General features: G+C 43.9%; 1 protein-coding gene across 3 annotated transcripts in view; it reads right to left on the minus strand.

Annotated features, from left to right (window-relative positions):
• The window catches only part of dclk1a (doublecortin-like kinase 1a), a 256,000-nt gene that overhangs the window by 88,072 nt on the left and 151,662 nt on the right, over window positions 1–16,266 (minus strand). The window contains exon 1 of one of the 3 annotated variants that reach the window (XM_046318200.1): window positions 1,129–1,247. The exons of the other annotated variants lie outside the window; for them this stretch is intronic. Within the exon in view, the coding sequence (XP_046174156.1) occupies window positions 1,129–1,144 (16 nt within the window). The 5' untranslated portion in view covers window positions 1,145–1,247. Of the gene's footprint in view, window positions 1–1,128; window positions 1,248–16,266 lie in introns of those variants that run through there. 3 annotated transcript variants of the gene reach the window in all.

Here is a 16,266-nt window from a genome sequence, read left to right on the forward strand (position 1 = left end):
ATGACATTCTCTGTGAAGATCCTCTCCCCCCTCTCTCCTAAATCTCTCTGTAGATGTTCTCTCTATGATTATGTCCTTCCTGAACCAAGCCCATCATCTCCTTAGCCTGGCAAGCTAGTCAAATGTATTTATAATCAAATGTATTTATAAAGCCCTTTTTACATCAGCAAATGTCACAAAGTGATATACAGAAACCCAGTCTAAGACCCCTCTATCAATGTCAGAATCTTGTCTCCATCTCCTTCCTTACTGTCCCCTCTACCCCTGAGCAAGTCCCCTCTACCCCTGAGCAAGTCCCCTCTACCCCTGAGCAAGCCGCCCCTCCCCACTCTCTCCCCTAAACCAAACACCTCTCTCCTTAAGATCCCAAACCCGGCCTGTCTCCCAAATCTCCCATCTCTCCCCCTAAACATAACCCATCTCACAGGGTCATGGACTAGTTCAGTCCAACTGATATTTTTTTCAGGATTCAAGTCAAGAAGACCTCACTGGGGATAAGGTCTCAGAGCCACAGAGCCCGATATCACTTGTCCTCACCTGTGGCAAATATATATTTTTCATAAACGCCCATAGGCTACACACAACCTACTCGAACACTAACTAGCTAGCCTCTTCTAATGTCTCAGTTTGTGGATACCAACATTGTAACAGTCTCTTTCCAGTATTGGGACGTCGCTATTGTGTAGACTACACACCAATTTAAATGTTAAATGCATAGAGCGGCTCCATTGATGAAATCCATCTTCACCATTACGCACACCGTAGACCCAGCTCTAAACATTACGCACACCGTAGACCCAGCTCTAAACATTACGCACACCGTAGACCCAGCTCTAAACATTACGCACACCGTAGACCCAGCTCTAAACATTACGCAATGGAGGAGCACATTCTGTCTTTCTCTCAGCGTCACTCATCCTACTCGAATATCCAATTACATTGTATTATAATCTACTAACGGTTACGACCATAAATCACATTTCATTACGAATGCATCCTCGATTGTAGAGGAACTATATGGGAACATATTGGAGGAGAGAACGGTAAAACCGTCGTGGCATAATTTTGCTCAATTGTCAGTTAAAATATCAACAAAGAGATATGAGATCAAATTTAAGCAAGCCCTACCTTCGACTTCAAGCATGATAAAAACACAGTGTTATTCCCAAAAAAATGAGAGAGGAGCGAGGGAGAAAAGGAGAGAGAGAGCGGCACTTTCTGAGCACTCTGCTAACAGCTCCGTTAATAATTATATTGAATGGGAGAGAGAGCAGAGCGCGCGGTATACTACACATTACAGAGCGATCATAGGCGGTAGGGCTGCTTGCGTATACAATGACGTGCACCAGGACCAGTGTGGCAAGTGCTGCGGTGGAGAGAGAAAGATGAAGAGAGAGAGCGAGAGAGATGAAGAGAGAGCGAGAGAGAGATGAAGAGAGAGCAAGAGAGAGAGAGATGAAGAGAGAGCGAGAGAGAGCGATGAAGAGAGAGCGAGAGAGAGAGAGATGCAGAGAGAGCGAAAGAGAGAGAGATGCAGAGAGAGAGAGATGCAGAGAGAGAGAGATGCAAAGAGAGAGATGCAGAGAGAGATGCAGAGAGAGAGAGAGATGCAGAGAGAGAGAGATGCAGAGAGAGAGAGATGCAGAGAGAGAGAGATGCAAAGAGAGAGATGCAGAGAGAGAGCGAGAGAGATGCAGAGAGAGATGGAGAGAGCGGGTGAGAGCAAGAGAGATGCAGAGAGAGAGCGAGAGAGAGAGAGATGCAGAGAGAAAGAGGAGAAACAGGGAAAGAGATCTCATTTATAAAATAAATAAAAAACAGAAATATTACATTTACATAAGTATTCAGATCCTTTACTCAGCACTTTGTTGAAGCACCTTTGGCAGCGATTACAGCTTCGAGTCTTCTTGGGTATTATGCTACAAGCTTGGCACACCTGTATTTGGGGAGTTTCTCACATTCTTCTCTGCAGATCCTCTCAAGCTCTGTCAGTTTGGATGGGGAGCGTTGCTGCACAGCTATTTTCAGGTCTCTCTAGAGATGTTCGATCAGGTTCAAGTTAAGGCTCAGGCTGAGCCACTCAAGGACATTCAGAGACCTGTCCCAACGCCACTCCTGTGGTCCCATATAGCTCAGTTGGTTGAGCATGGTGCTTGCAATGTAAAGGGTAGTGGGTTTGAATCCCATGGGGAGGAAAAAGACAATATGAAAACGTATGCACTCACTACTGTAAGTCTCTCTGGATAAGAGTGTCTGCTAAATGTCAAATGTTGTCCTGTTGGTGGGCCTGAGCACTCCAGAGTAGGTTTTGCCTCAATCCTGTCTAGTCTCCCAGGCCCTGCTGCTGGAAAACATCCCACAGCATGATGCCGCCACCACCATGCTTCACTGTAACGATGGTGCAGGGTTTCCTCCAGACATGATGCCGCCACCACCATGCTTTACTGTAACGATGGTGCAGGGTTTGCTTCAGACATGATGTCGCCACCAACATGCTTCACTGTAACGATGGTGCAGGGTTTCCTTCAGACATGATGCCGCCACCACCATGCTTCACTGTAACGATGGTGCAGGATTTCCTTCAGACATGACGCTTGGAATTCAGGCCAATGAGTTCAATCTTGGTTTCAAGACCAGAGTCTTTAGGTGCCTTTTGGCAAACTCCAAGCGGGCTGTCATATGTCTTTTACTGAGGAGTGGCTTCCATCTGGCCACTCTACCATAAAGACCTGATTGGTGGAGTGCTGCAGAGATGAATGTCCCTTTGGAAGGTTCTCCCATCTCCACAGAGGAACTCTGGAGCTCTGTTAGAATGACCATCAGGTTCTTGGTCACCTGTCTGACCAAGGCCCTTCTCCCCTGATTTCTCAGTTTGGCCGGGTGGCCAGCTCTAGGAAGAGTCTTGGTGGTTCCAAACTTCTTCTGTTTAATAATGACAGAGGCCATTGTGTTCTTGGGGACCTTCAATGCTACAGAAATGTGTTGGTACCCTTCCCCAGATCTGTGCATCGACACAATCCTGTCTCAAAGCTCTGAAGGACAATTCCTTCGACCTCATGGCTTGGTTTTTACTCTGACATTCACTGTCAACTGTGTTACAGTCGAAGTTGGAAGTTTACATATACCTCAGCCAAATACATTTAAACTCAGTTTTTCACAATTCCTGACATTTAATCCTTGTAAAAAATGCCCTGCCTTAGGTCAGTTAGGATCACCACTTGATTTTAAGAATATGAAATGTCAGAATAATAGTAGAGAGAATGATTTATTTCATCTTTTATTTCTTTCATCACATTCCCAGTGGGTCAGAAGTTTACATACACTCAATTAGTATTTGATAGCATTGCCTTTAAATTGTTTAACTTGGGTCAAACGTTTCGGGTAGCCTTCCACAAGCTTCCCACAATAAGTTGGGTGAATTCTGGCCCATTCCCCCTGACAGAGCTGGTCTAACGGAGTCAGATTTGGAGGACTCCTTGCTTGCATACACTTTTTCAGTTCTGCCCACAAATTTTCTAAGGGACTGAGGTCAGGGCTTTGTGATGGCTACTCCAGTACCTTGACTCTGTTGTCCTTAAGCCATTTTGCCACAACTTTGGAAGTATGCTTGGGGTCATTGTCCAGTTGGAAGACCCATTTGCGACCAAGCTTTAACTTCCTGACTGATGTCTTGAGATGTTGCTTCAATATATTCACATAATTTTCCGTACTCATGATGCCATCTATTTTGTGAAGCGCACCAGTCCCTCCTGCAGCAAACCACCCCCACAACATGATGCTGCCACCCCCGTGCTTCACGGTTGGGATGGTGTTCTTCGGCTTGCAAGCCTCCCCGTTTTTCCTTCAAACATAACGATGGTCATTATGGCCGAACAGTTCTTATTTCGGTTTCATCAGACCAGAGTACGATCCAAAAGTATGATCTTGGTTCCCGCCAAACCGTAGTCTGGCTTTATGGCGGTTTTGGAGCAGTGGCTTCTTCATTGCCAAGCGACGTTTCAGGTTATGTCAACATAGGACTTGTTTTACTATGGATATAGATACTTTTGTACCTGTTTCCTCCAGCATCTTCACAGGGTTATTTGCTGTTGTTCTGGGATTGATTTGCACTTTTCGCCCCAAAGTATGTTCATCTCTAGGAGACAGAACACGTCTCCTTCTTGAGCGGTATGACGGCTACGTGGTCCCATAGTGTTTATACTTGGGTACTATTGTTTGTACAGATGAATGTGGTACCTTCAGGCATTTGGAAATTGCTCTCAATGATGAACCAGACATGTGGATGTCTACAATGTTTTTCTGAGGTCTTGGCTGATATCTTTTGATTTTCCCATGATGTCAAGCAAAGAGACACTGAGTTTGAAGGTAGGCCTTGAAATACATCCACAGGTACAACTCCAATTGACTCAAATTATGTCAATTAGCCTATCAGAATCTTCTAAAGCTATGACATAATTTTCTGGAATTTTGCAAGCTGTTTAAAGGCATAGTCAGCTTAGTGTATGTAAACTTCTGACCCACTGGAATTGTGATACAGTGAATTATAAATGAAATAATCTGTCTGTAAACAATTGTTGAAAAAAATACTTGTGTCATATACAAAGTAGATGTCCTAACCGACTTGCAAAAACTATAGTTTTTTAACAAGACATTTGTGCAGTGGTTGAAAAACTAGTTTTAATGGCTCCAACCTAAGTATATGTAAACTTCCAACTGTATATAGACAGGTGTGTGCCTTTCCAAATAATTTCCAATTACCACAGGTGGACTCCAATCAAGTTGTAGAAACATCTCAAGGATGATCAATGGAAACAGGATGCACCTGAGCTCAATTTCAAGTCTCACAGAAAGGGTCTGCATATTTATTTAATTAATGTATTCCTGTTTTTTACTTTTAATACATTTGCAAACATTTCATCAAAACCTGTTTTTTGCTTTGTCATTATAGGGTATTATTATTATAGGTATTATGGGGTATTGTCTGTAGAAAGCTGAGGATTTGTACTTATTTAATCCATTTCAGAATAAGGCTGTAACGTATTTATTTTTTTAAAGACAAGGGGTCTGAATACTTTCCGAATGCACTGTAGGATACTCACGTTGCCCCTAGTGGACAGGCATCTCCCTACTAGATGGTAATAGGTGCTCACGTTGCCCCTAGTGGACAGGCATCTCCCTACTAGATGGTAATAGGTGCTCACGTTGCCCCTAGTGGACAGGCATCTATCTCCCTACTAGATGGTAGTAGGTGCTCACGTTGCCCCTAGTGGACAGGCATCTCCCTACTAGATGGTAGTAGGTGCTCACGTTGCCCCTAGTGGACAGGCATCTCCCTACTAGATGGTAGTAGGTGCTCACGTTGCCCCTAGTGGACAAGCATCTCCCTACTAGATGGTAATACGTGCTCACGTTGCCCCTAGTGGACAGGCATCTCCCTACTAGATGGTAGTAGGTGCTCACGTTGCCCCTAGTGGACAGGCATCTCCCTACTAGATGGTAGTAGGTGCTCACATTGCCCCTAGTGGACAGTATTGAAGGCATCTCCCTACTAGATGGTAGTAGGTGCTCACATTGCCCCTAGTGGACAGTATTGAAGGCATCTCCCTACTAGATGGTAATATATGCTCACGTTGCCCCTAGTGGACAGGCATCTCCCTACTAGATGGTAGTAGGTGCTCACGTTGCCCCTAGTGGACAGGCATCTCCCAACTAGATGGTAATACGTGCTCACATTGCCCCTAGTGGACAGGCATCTCCCTACTAGATGGTAATATGTGCTCACGTTTCCCCTAGTGGACAGTATTGAAGGCATCTCCCTACTAGATGGTAGTAGGTGCTCACGTTGCCCCTAGTGGACAGGCATCTCCCTACTAGATGGTAATACGTGCTCACGTTGCCCCTAGTGGACAGGCATCTCCCTACTAGATGGTAGTAGGTGCTCACGTTGCTCCTAGTGGACAGTATTGAAGGCTTCTCCCTACTAGATGTTAGTAGGTGCTCACGTTGCCCCTAGTGGACAGGCATCTCCCTACTAGATGTTAGAAGGTGCTCACATTGCCCCTAGTGGACAGGCATCTCCCTACTAGATGGTAGTAGGTGCTCACGTTGCCCCTAGTGGACAGGCATCTTCCTACTAGATGGTAGTAGGTGCTCACGTTGCCCCTAGTGGACAGGCATCTCCCTACTAGATGTTAGTAGGTGCTCACATTGCCCCTAGTGGACAGGCATCTCCCTACTAGATGGTAGTAGGTGCTCACGTTGCCACTAGTGGACAGGCATCTTCCTACTAGATGGTAGTAGGTGCTCACGTTGCCCCTAGTGGACAGGCATCTCCCTACTAGATGGTAGTAGGTGCTCACGCTGCCCCTAGTGGACAGGCATCTCCCTCCTAGATGGTAATACGTGCTCACGTTGCCCCTAGTGGACAGTATTGAAGGCATCTCCCTACTAGATGGTATTAGGTGCTCACGTTGCCCCTAGTGTTCGGTACTGAAGACATCTCCTGATGTCCTGGGGACCTGGACAAACATTGAATACTGAAGTCTATCTAGTGTTACCTCACTGCACTGATGCTCTTTTACCAAGAGCAGACTCTGATTCAGAGGGGTCGCGTTAAATGCGGAAGACGCATTTCAGTTGAAGGCATTCAGTTGTTCAGCTGACTAGGTATTCCCCTTCCCAGACAATTCCCCTAGTCTCGTCTCGTCTCTCCTCTCCTCTCCTCTCCCCTCTACCCTGCTTTAGCATACTCACCACACTACCCATATCAGAGTGTAACAGTGTGGTATGATAATATTATTGTAATAATGACTGTTGGCAAAGGCTTGTGTATGAAGTGATGAATAACACTATCTAACACCATCTGCAGTCTCTGTTAACTTTACACTGTATGATTATTATTATATTATTATGTAGAGTAGTGATGTGCAGTTCACGAACGATTCTTTCTTTATGAACGACTCTTTTTACTGTCCAGTTCTTTGTTTGACCTGCTGGCCTCAGTAAATCCTACAGCAGGTTTAATACGGGCTCAATACAGAGACAAACTGTAGTATGTGCGAGCAGGAAAACAGATCATGCTGCAGGCATTATACAGAAGACATGATTATTTACTGCAGTGGACTAAATCAGGGTCACACACAGTGTTTCTTGGCATTCTTAAACACATCTACTTTGAAACAAAAGTAAACACCTCACACACATGGTTATGAGCAACAACAAAAAAAGAAGAAGACCGAGTTACCATGTCAGATATAGAGTTGAAATGTATTACATTTTGAGTTTGCAGTTCAATATTACACTTTATATACATCACAAAAAAATGAAATAAAACAAAACCCTTTAACATAGAAATACTGAATTTTCGTCCGTTTGTTTTTTTACAACTGAGCGCACCTCCATTCTCATCGACGGGGCTGTAGTGGAGCAGGTTGAGAGCGCACCTCCATTCTCATCGACGGGGCTGTAGTGGAGCAGGTTGAGAGCGCACCTCCATTCTCATCGACGGGGCTGTAGTGGAGCAGGTTGAGAGCGCACCTCCATTCTCATCGACGGGGCTGTAGTGGAGCAGGTTGAGAGCACACCTCCATTCTCATCGACGGGGCAGTAGTGGAGCAGGTTGAGAGCGCACCTCCATTCTCATCGACGGGGCTGTAGTGGAGCAGGTTGAGAGCACACCTCCATTCTCATCGACGGAGCTGTAGTGGAGCAGGTTGAGAGCACACCTCCATTCTCATCGACGGGGCTGTAGTGAAGCAGGTTGAGAGCTTCAAGTTCCTTGGTGTCAACATCACCAACGAACTATCATGGTCCAAACAAACCAAGACAGTGGTGAAGAGGGCGCAACATGTTTATTCCCCCTCAGGAAACTAAAAAGATTTGGCATGGGTCCTCAGATCTTCAAAGTTCTACAGCTGCACCATCGAGAGCATCCTGACCGTTTTCATCACTGCCTGGTATGGCAACTGCTCGGCCTCCGACATCAAGGCACTACAGAGGGTAGTGTGTACAGTCAGGTACATCACTGGGGCCAAGCTTCCTGACATCCAGAACCTCTACACCAGGCGGTGTCAGAGGAAAGCCCTAAAAATTGCCAAAACTCCAGCCACCCTAGTCATAGACTGTTCTCTCTGCTACCGCACGGCAAGCGGTACCGGAGCGCCAAGTTTAGGTCCAAGAGGCTTCTAACCAGCTTCTACCCCCAAGCTCCCCCCACATGGACTCTGTACTGGTACCCTCTGTGCCACATTAATGTTATTTTATTGTTGCTCTTTAATGTTTTGATATGTTTCTATATTCTTTTTTACTTTTTGACTTCAGTTTATTTCAGTAAATACTTTCTTAAAACTGCGTTGTTGGTTAAGGGCTTGTAAGTAAGCATTTCACTGTAAGGTCCACACCTGTTGATTTTGGCGAATGTGACAAATATAAATTTGATTTTTTTATTTGATTTAAAGTATGAGAGTAAAAAAGCTTAAATTACATTTTGGGGGAAAAAGTGAAACTCAGATCCATCATTCATTGAATCACAAAACCAACTGATCAAAAACTTTAATGATTTTTTTCACTGGATGGAAAATTACTGAGTATAATGGCGGACAATATTGCCACTCCTATTTGCCCTATTTTTAATTTAAGCCTACTGGAAAGCGTGTGCCCCCAGGCTGTGCTGTAAAGTACTTAAACCTCTTGAGTGTAGGGGCCAGTATTTTGATGTTTGGATGAAAAACGGACCCAAAGTAAACAGGCTATTTCTCAGGACCAGATGCTAGAATACGCATATCATTGACAGATCAGCATAGAAAACACTCTAAAGTTTCCAAAACTGTCAAAATATTGTCTGTGAGTAGAACAGAACTGATATTGCAGGCGAAACCCTGAGAAAAATCAAACCAGGAAGTGGCTTCTATTTTGAAAATTCATGTTCCATACCCTCCCATTGCTCCATTTAAAGGGATATCAACCATATTCCTTTTCTTATCGCTTCCTCAAGGTGTCAACAGTCTTCAGACATAGTTTCAGGCTTTTATTTAGAAAAATGAGCAGGAACGAAAACATTGCGTCAAGTGGTCACATGAGTTTTGCTCGCTCAACAGAATTTGGACAGCTATTGTTTTTCCCTCTCCTACTGTGAAAGACATTTGTGGTTGATATATTATTGATTATATATTTTAAAAACAACCTGAGGCTTGATTATAAAAAACGTTTGACATGTTTCTGTGGACATTATGGAAACTATTTGGTATTTGTCTGCGTTGTCGTGACCGCTCTTTCCTCTGGATTTCTGAACATAACGGGCCAAACAAACGGAGGTATTTTGGATATAAAAATCATCTTTATGGAACAAAAGGAAGATTTGTTGTGTAACTGGGAGTCTCGTGAGTGAAAACATCCGAAGATCTTCAAAGGTAAACAATTAATTTGATTGCTTTTCTGATTTTTGTGACCAAGCTACCTGATGCTAAGTGTACTTAATGTTTTTGTCATGCGATTGATAAACTTACACAAAGCTTGGATTGCTTTCGCTGTAAAGCATCATTTCAAAATCTGAGACGACAGGTGGATTAACAAAAGGCTAAACTGCGTTTTGCAATAGTGCACTTGTTATTTCATGAATATGAATATTTTTAGTAATATTATTTGACTGAGGCGCTATGCTATTCAGCGGTTGCTGATGACAATTATCCCACTTAAGGGATGGGTAGCGTCAAATTAACAAAGAGCTGCAGTCAGTTTCAGAATGGGTGGCAATGAATAAGACAGTACTAAATATTTTCAAAACTAAAAGCATTGTATTTGGGACAAATCATTAACTAAACTCTAAACCTCAACTAAATCTTGTAATAAATCATGTGGAAATTGAGCAAGTTGGTCAAACATGTTGGTACAACAGTAGCTAAGATGGGGAGAAGTCTGTCTATAATAAAGCGCTACTCTGCCTTCTTAACAGCACTATCAACAAGGCAGGTCCTACAGGCCCTAGTTTTGCTGCACCTATTAAGTTTGTGGTCAGGTGCACAAAAAGGGACATAGGAAAATTGTAATTTGTTCAGAATAGGCCCGCACGGATGTACACAGAGAGCTAATATTAATAATATCCAGGTCAATCTCTCCTGGCTCAAAGAGAAGGAGAGATTGACTTCATCACTACCTGTATTTATGAGTGGTATTGACATGTTGAATGCACCGAGCTGTCTGTCTAAACTACTGGCACACAGCTCAGACACCCATGCATACACCACAAGACATGCCACCAGAGGTCACTTCACAGTCCCCAAGTCCAGAACAGACTATGGGAGGCACACAGTACTAGATAGAGCCATGACTACGTGGAACTCTATTCCACAGTACTACATAGAGCCATGACTACGTGGAACTCTATTCCACATCAAGTAACTGATGCAAGCAGTAAAATTTGATTTAAAAAAAACTGATAAAAATACACCTTCTGGAACATCAGGGACTGTGAAGCAACACAAACACAGACACATGTATACAAACACAAACGATAACATACACACTATATACACACGTACACATGGATTTAGTACTGTAGATATGTGGTAGTGGTGGAGTAGGGGCCTGAGGGCACACAGTATGTTGTGAAATCTGTGAATGTATTTTAACGTTTTTAAAATGGTATAAACTGCCTTAATTTTGCTGGACCCCAGGAAGAGTAGCTGCTGCCTTGGCAGAGGAACAGGAAGAGTAGCTGCTGCCTTGGCAGAGGAACAGGAAGAGTAGCTGCTGCCTTGGCAGAGGAACAGGAAGAGTAGCTGCTGCCTTGGCAGAGGAACAGGAAGAGTAGCTGCTGCCTTGGCAGAGGAACAGGAAGAGTAGCTGCTGCCTTGGCAGAGGAACAGGAAGAGTAGCTGCTGCCTTGGCAGAGGAACAGGAAGAGTAGCTGCTGCCTTGGCAGAGGAACAGGAAGAGTAGCTGCTGCCTTGGCAGATACAAATGTAACGTAATTCATTATTGAACGTTATCGATGGACCAGAACCAGAACCAAAACAAACACAGCCTGCATGTAGAAAGTCCAGAACATAACATAACATTTAAGTCATTTAGCAGACGCTCTTATCCAGAGCGACTTACAAATTGGTGCATTCACCTTATGACATCCAGTGGAACAGCCACTTTACAATAGTGCATCTAAATCTTTTAAGGGGGGGAGGTAGAATGGACCAGAACCAGAACCAAAACAAACACAGCCTGCATGTACAAAGTCCAGAAGAGATTGTTTGGCTGGCTGCTGCAGAAAGATATTGTTCATCGCTCTCACGCATGGCAGTCAACCAATTGCATTCCACCAAGATTTGTTTGGAATCTAGTCCAGTTGCGACCGCAACTAGACCTGGTTTCAAAGGTATCAAGAAATAAACGTATTTGTATGCCTAGCAGTCACAAATGTACAGTCGTGGCAAAACGTTTTGAGAATGACACAAATAGTAATTTTTACAAAGTTTGCTGCTTCAGTGTCTTTAGATATTTTTGTCAGATGTTACTATGGAATATAATTACAAGCATTTCATAAGTGGCAAAGGCTTTTATTGACAATTACATGAAGTCGATGCAAAGAGTCAATATTTGTTGACCCTTCCTTTTTCAAGACCTCTGAAATCCGCCCTGGCATGCTGTCAATTAACTTCTGGACCACATCCTGATTGATGGCAGCCCATTCTTGCATAATCAATGCCTGGAGTTGGTCAGAATTTGTGGGGTTTTGTTTGTCCACCCGCCTCTTGAGGATTGACCACAAGTTCTCAATGGGATTAAGGTCTGGGGAGTTTCCTGGCCACGGACCCAAAATATCAATGTTTTGTTCCCCGAACCACTTAGTTATCACGTTTGCCTTATGGCAAGGTGCTCCATCATGCTGGAAAAGGCATTGTTTGTCACCAAACGTTTCCTGGATGGTTGGGAGAAGGTGCCCTCGCAGGATGTGTTGGTACCATTTTTTATTCATGGCTATGTTCTTAGACAAAATTGTGAGTGAGCCAACTCCCTTGGCTAAGAAGCAACCCCACACACGAATGGTCTCAGGATGCTTTACTGTTGGCATGACACAGGACTGATGGTAGCGCTCACCTTGTCTTTTCCGGACAAGCTTTTTCTGGATGCCCCAAACAATCGGAAAGGGGATTCATCAGAGAAAATTACTGTACCCCAGTCCTCAGCAGTCCAATCCCTGTATCTTTTGCAGAACATTTTCCTAGAGAGAAGAGGCTTCTTTGCTGCCCTTCTTTACACTAGGCCATCCACCAAAAGTCTTCACCTCATTGTGCGTGCAGATTTACTCACAACCTGCCTGTTGCCATTCCTGAGCAAGCTCTGTACTGGTGGTGCCCCGATCCCGCAGCTGAATCAACTTTAGGAGACGGTCCTGGCACTTGCTGGACTTTCTTGGGCGCCCTGAAGCCTTCTTCACAACAATTTAACCGCTCTCCTTGAAGTTCTTGATGATCCGATAAATGGATGATTTAGGTGCAATCTTACTGGCAGCAATATCCTTGCCAGTGAAGCCCTTTTTGTGTAAAGAAATGATGACGGCACGTGTCTCCTTGCAGGTAACCATGGTTGGCAGAGGAAGAACAATTATTCCAAGCACCACCCTCCTTTTGAAGCTTCCAGTCTGTTATTCGAACTCAATCAGCATCGCCAGCCTTGTCCTCGTCAAAACTCATAGCTGTGTTAACGAGAGAATCACTGACATGATGTCAGCTGGTCCTTTTGTGGCAGGGCTGAAATGCAGTGGAAATGTTTTTCGGGGATTCAGTATATTTGCATGGCAAAGAGGGACTTTGCAATTAATTGCAATTCATCTTATCACTCTTCATAATATTCTGGAGTATATGCAAATTGCCATCATACAAACTGAGGCAGCAGACTTTGTGAAAATTAATATTTGTGTCATTCTCAAAACTTTTGGCCACGACTGTATGCTACATTGTTCGAAGCACAATTTTGCAAGTCTCAGTCACAAAAGGACAGCTCCAATAAGCCTCATATGGTGAAGGCGAGGCTTGTCGAATCATGATTATTTTGGAAGGTTTAGTCCATCGTTTGCGGGTCCTACGAGCTCCTTACTGAATCAATTGTATGAAATTAGTTGAAAGACTTGTTCTTTTGACTGAATGAGTTGAAAAGATCAGTCAGTAAACAGAGTCAAACTTCCCATCACAGAGAGAGACGAGAGGGAGGGATAGAGAAAGATGAGAGATGGATAGAGAGATGAGAGAGTGAGATTATTTATAGAGAGAAATAGAGAGACAAGATGAGAGAGAATGTGTGAGTCGATCTCAGTATTAGTCTCCTCTTTTATTCTTTCCTCCTCTCCTCTCCTTTTCTCATCTACTCTCCTCTTCTCTTCTCTCCCCTCCTCCTCTCTTCTTCCCTGATATCCTCTGCTAATACCAGAAAGGTGAGTGATGAGACTTAACTCACAGCTCTACTGATAAACCATTTAACTGTGTATCACACCACATGGCCCTAGGGGAGGGAGGAAGAGAGAGAGAGAGACCCATATTGATTGCTTTCTCCAGTTGATCATTGCTATCTGATTAAACTGAAACAACCATGACACACACACCATACAGAGGTCTCATCTGTGGTAGTGAGTGTGTCTGCCCACGCAAGAGGAGCCAGAGTCAGTGGGCACCAGGTGGGGTACACACACACACACACACACACACACACACACACACACACACACACACACACACACACACACACACACACACACACACACACACACACACACACACACACACACACACACACACACACACACACACACACACACACACACACACACACACACACACACACGCGGTCCAGAGGGAAGGTGTCTATCTTTGTTTTGGCCTCCTCTCTTAGTCAATTCAGATGTAAATGAAATATTGCAGATTAATATAGCCATTTAGCACACACTTGTATCCAGAATGACTTACAGTACAGTGGGTGGATACATTTTTGTATTAGTATATGTGACCCCGGTGGGAATTGAACCCATGATCCTGGCACTGCTAACTGAGCCACACTGGACCATTATAAGTGATCCATTTAGAATGTTGCATTCATTGATAGAATTCCGCTTTTTCCATTGTCTCTCAGAATTCTGTTCCATTCCATTGTCTCTCAGAATTCTGTTCCATTCCATTGTCTCTCAGAATTCTGTTCCATTCCATTGTCTCTCAGAATTCTGTTCCATTCCATAGGTTCTAATGGTACAGTTCTAGGCCTCCTGGGACTCTAGAACTGGGTTTACAGCCACATTAAAATGGAACTGGCGGCGTTTTAGCAGTGTGAAATCTTATTAATATCAGTTCATATACACCCCCAGGAAGGGACATTACATTTTCTTTAACATTTTCTGACAAGCGAGCACTTAGATATGGTCATTTTCACGTTTTAATAAATTCACAGAATGTTTGGGAATGAAGTATAGTGAGGCATTTGTGAAAATGTACGCCCATCCTCTGAACCACAGACAGACATGGAGGAAGTCTGGGTGTACATGATGCATTGTGGGTGTAATTCAGCAGTTCTGAAGATGCTGTACGATGACCCACAAATGCACACTCGCAGACGTGCATGCACACATATAGAGAGAGAGATAGAGAAAGATGGAGAGAGAAGAAGGGAGGGAGAGGGAAGGACAGAAATGGAGGGAGGGAGGGAGGGAGGGAGGGAGGGGGAGGGAGGGAGGGAGGGAGGGAGGGAGGGAGGGAGGGAGGGAGGGAGGGAGGGAGGGAGGGAGGGAGGGAGGGAGGGAGGGAGGGAGGGAGGGAGGGAGGGACAGAAAGAGGTAGAGACTGTGGGTGTATATAGGATTTTATTAAATTAACCTGTTTAAAAAATAACATCAGTGTTAAAAGGTTGTTTTTCCAGGCTGAATGTTTGGAAAGTCTGTTCTAAGTCTGTTCTCTCCACGTAGAAAGAACACAAGGGCAGGTATAGAGCACAGGAACTATTCCAGTTATAGGATGCATTTCAGTCCAGTATCACAGCAGCTAATTCCAACCTCAGACAGTAACAGATGTCTACGGAACACCGAACCTCAGAATGTTTAAACCAATTCACTATAGAAACTGAGAATGTTATACTGACTAACTCAGACCCTGAGAAATGAACATCGGACAGAATATAGACCCTGAGAATGGCACCCAGACTGATATAGAACCTGAGAATGGAACCCAGGCTGAAATAGAACTGGGGAGTTTTGAGAATGGAACCCAGGCTGAAATAGAACCTGAGAATTGAACCTAGACTAATATAGGCAATGAGAATGGAACCCAGACTGATATAGAACTTGAAAATGGAACTCAGGCTGAGATAGAACCTGAGAATGGAACCTAGGCTAATACAGAACCTGAGAATGGAAGCTAGGCTGATACAGAACCTGAGAATGGAACCCAGAATGATATAGAACCTGAGAATGGAACAGAGAATGAGATAGGAGATAAGAATGGAACCCAGAATGATATAGAACCTGAGAATGGAACCTATGCTGATTTAGAACCTGAGAATTGAACCCAGAACATATAGAACCTGATAATGGAACCTAGACAGATATAGAACATGAGAATGGAACCTAGACTCATATAGAACATGATAATGGAACCTAGGCTGGTATAGGAGATGAGAATGGAACCCAGACTGATATAGAACCTGAGAATGGAACCCAGACTGATATAGAACCTGAGAATGGATCCCAGAATTATATAAAACCTGAGAATGGAACCAAGACTGAAATAGAACTTGAGAATGGAACCCAGACTGATGTAGGAGATGAGAATGGAACCCAGACTGATATAGAACCTGAGAATGGAACCCAGACTGATATATAACTTGATAGTGGAACCTAGACTGATATAGAACCTGAGAATGGAACCTTTACTGATATACTGTAGAACCCAGACTGATATTGAACCCAGACTGATATAGAACCTGGGAATGGAACCTAGACTGATAAAGAACCTGAGAATGGAACCCGGGCTAATATAGAACCTGAGCATGGAACCCAGACTTATGTAGAACCTGAGAATGGAACCCAGACTGATATAGAACCTGAGAATGGAAACCAGACTGATATAGAACCTGAGCATGGAACCCAGACTGATATAGAACCTGAGCATGGAACCCAGACTTATGTAGAACCTGCGAATGGAACCCAGACTGATATAGAACCTGAGAATAGAATCCAGACTGATATAAAACCTGAGCATGGAACCCAGACTTATGTAGAAAATGAGAATGGAACCCAGA

Source organism: Oncorhynchus gorbuscha, linkage group LG20 (assembly GCF_021184085.1).
Source record: "Oncorhynchus gorbuscha isolate QuinsamMale2020 ecotype Even-year linkage group LG20, OgorEven_v1.0, whole genome shotgun sequence".
NCBI lineage: Eukaryota > Metazoa > Chordata > Actinopteri > Salmoniformes > Salmonidae > Oncorhynchus > Oncorhynchus gorbuscha.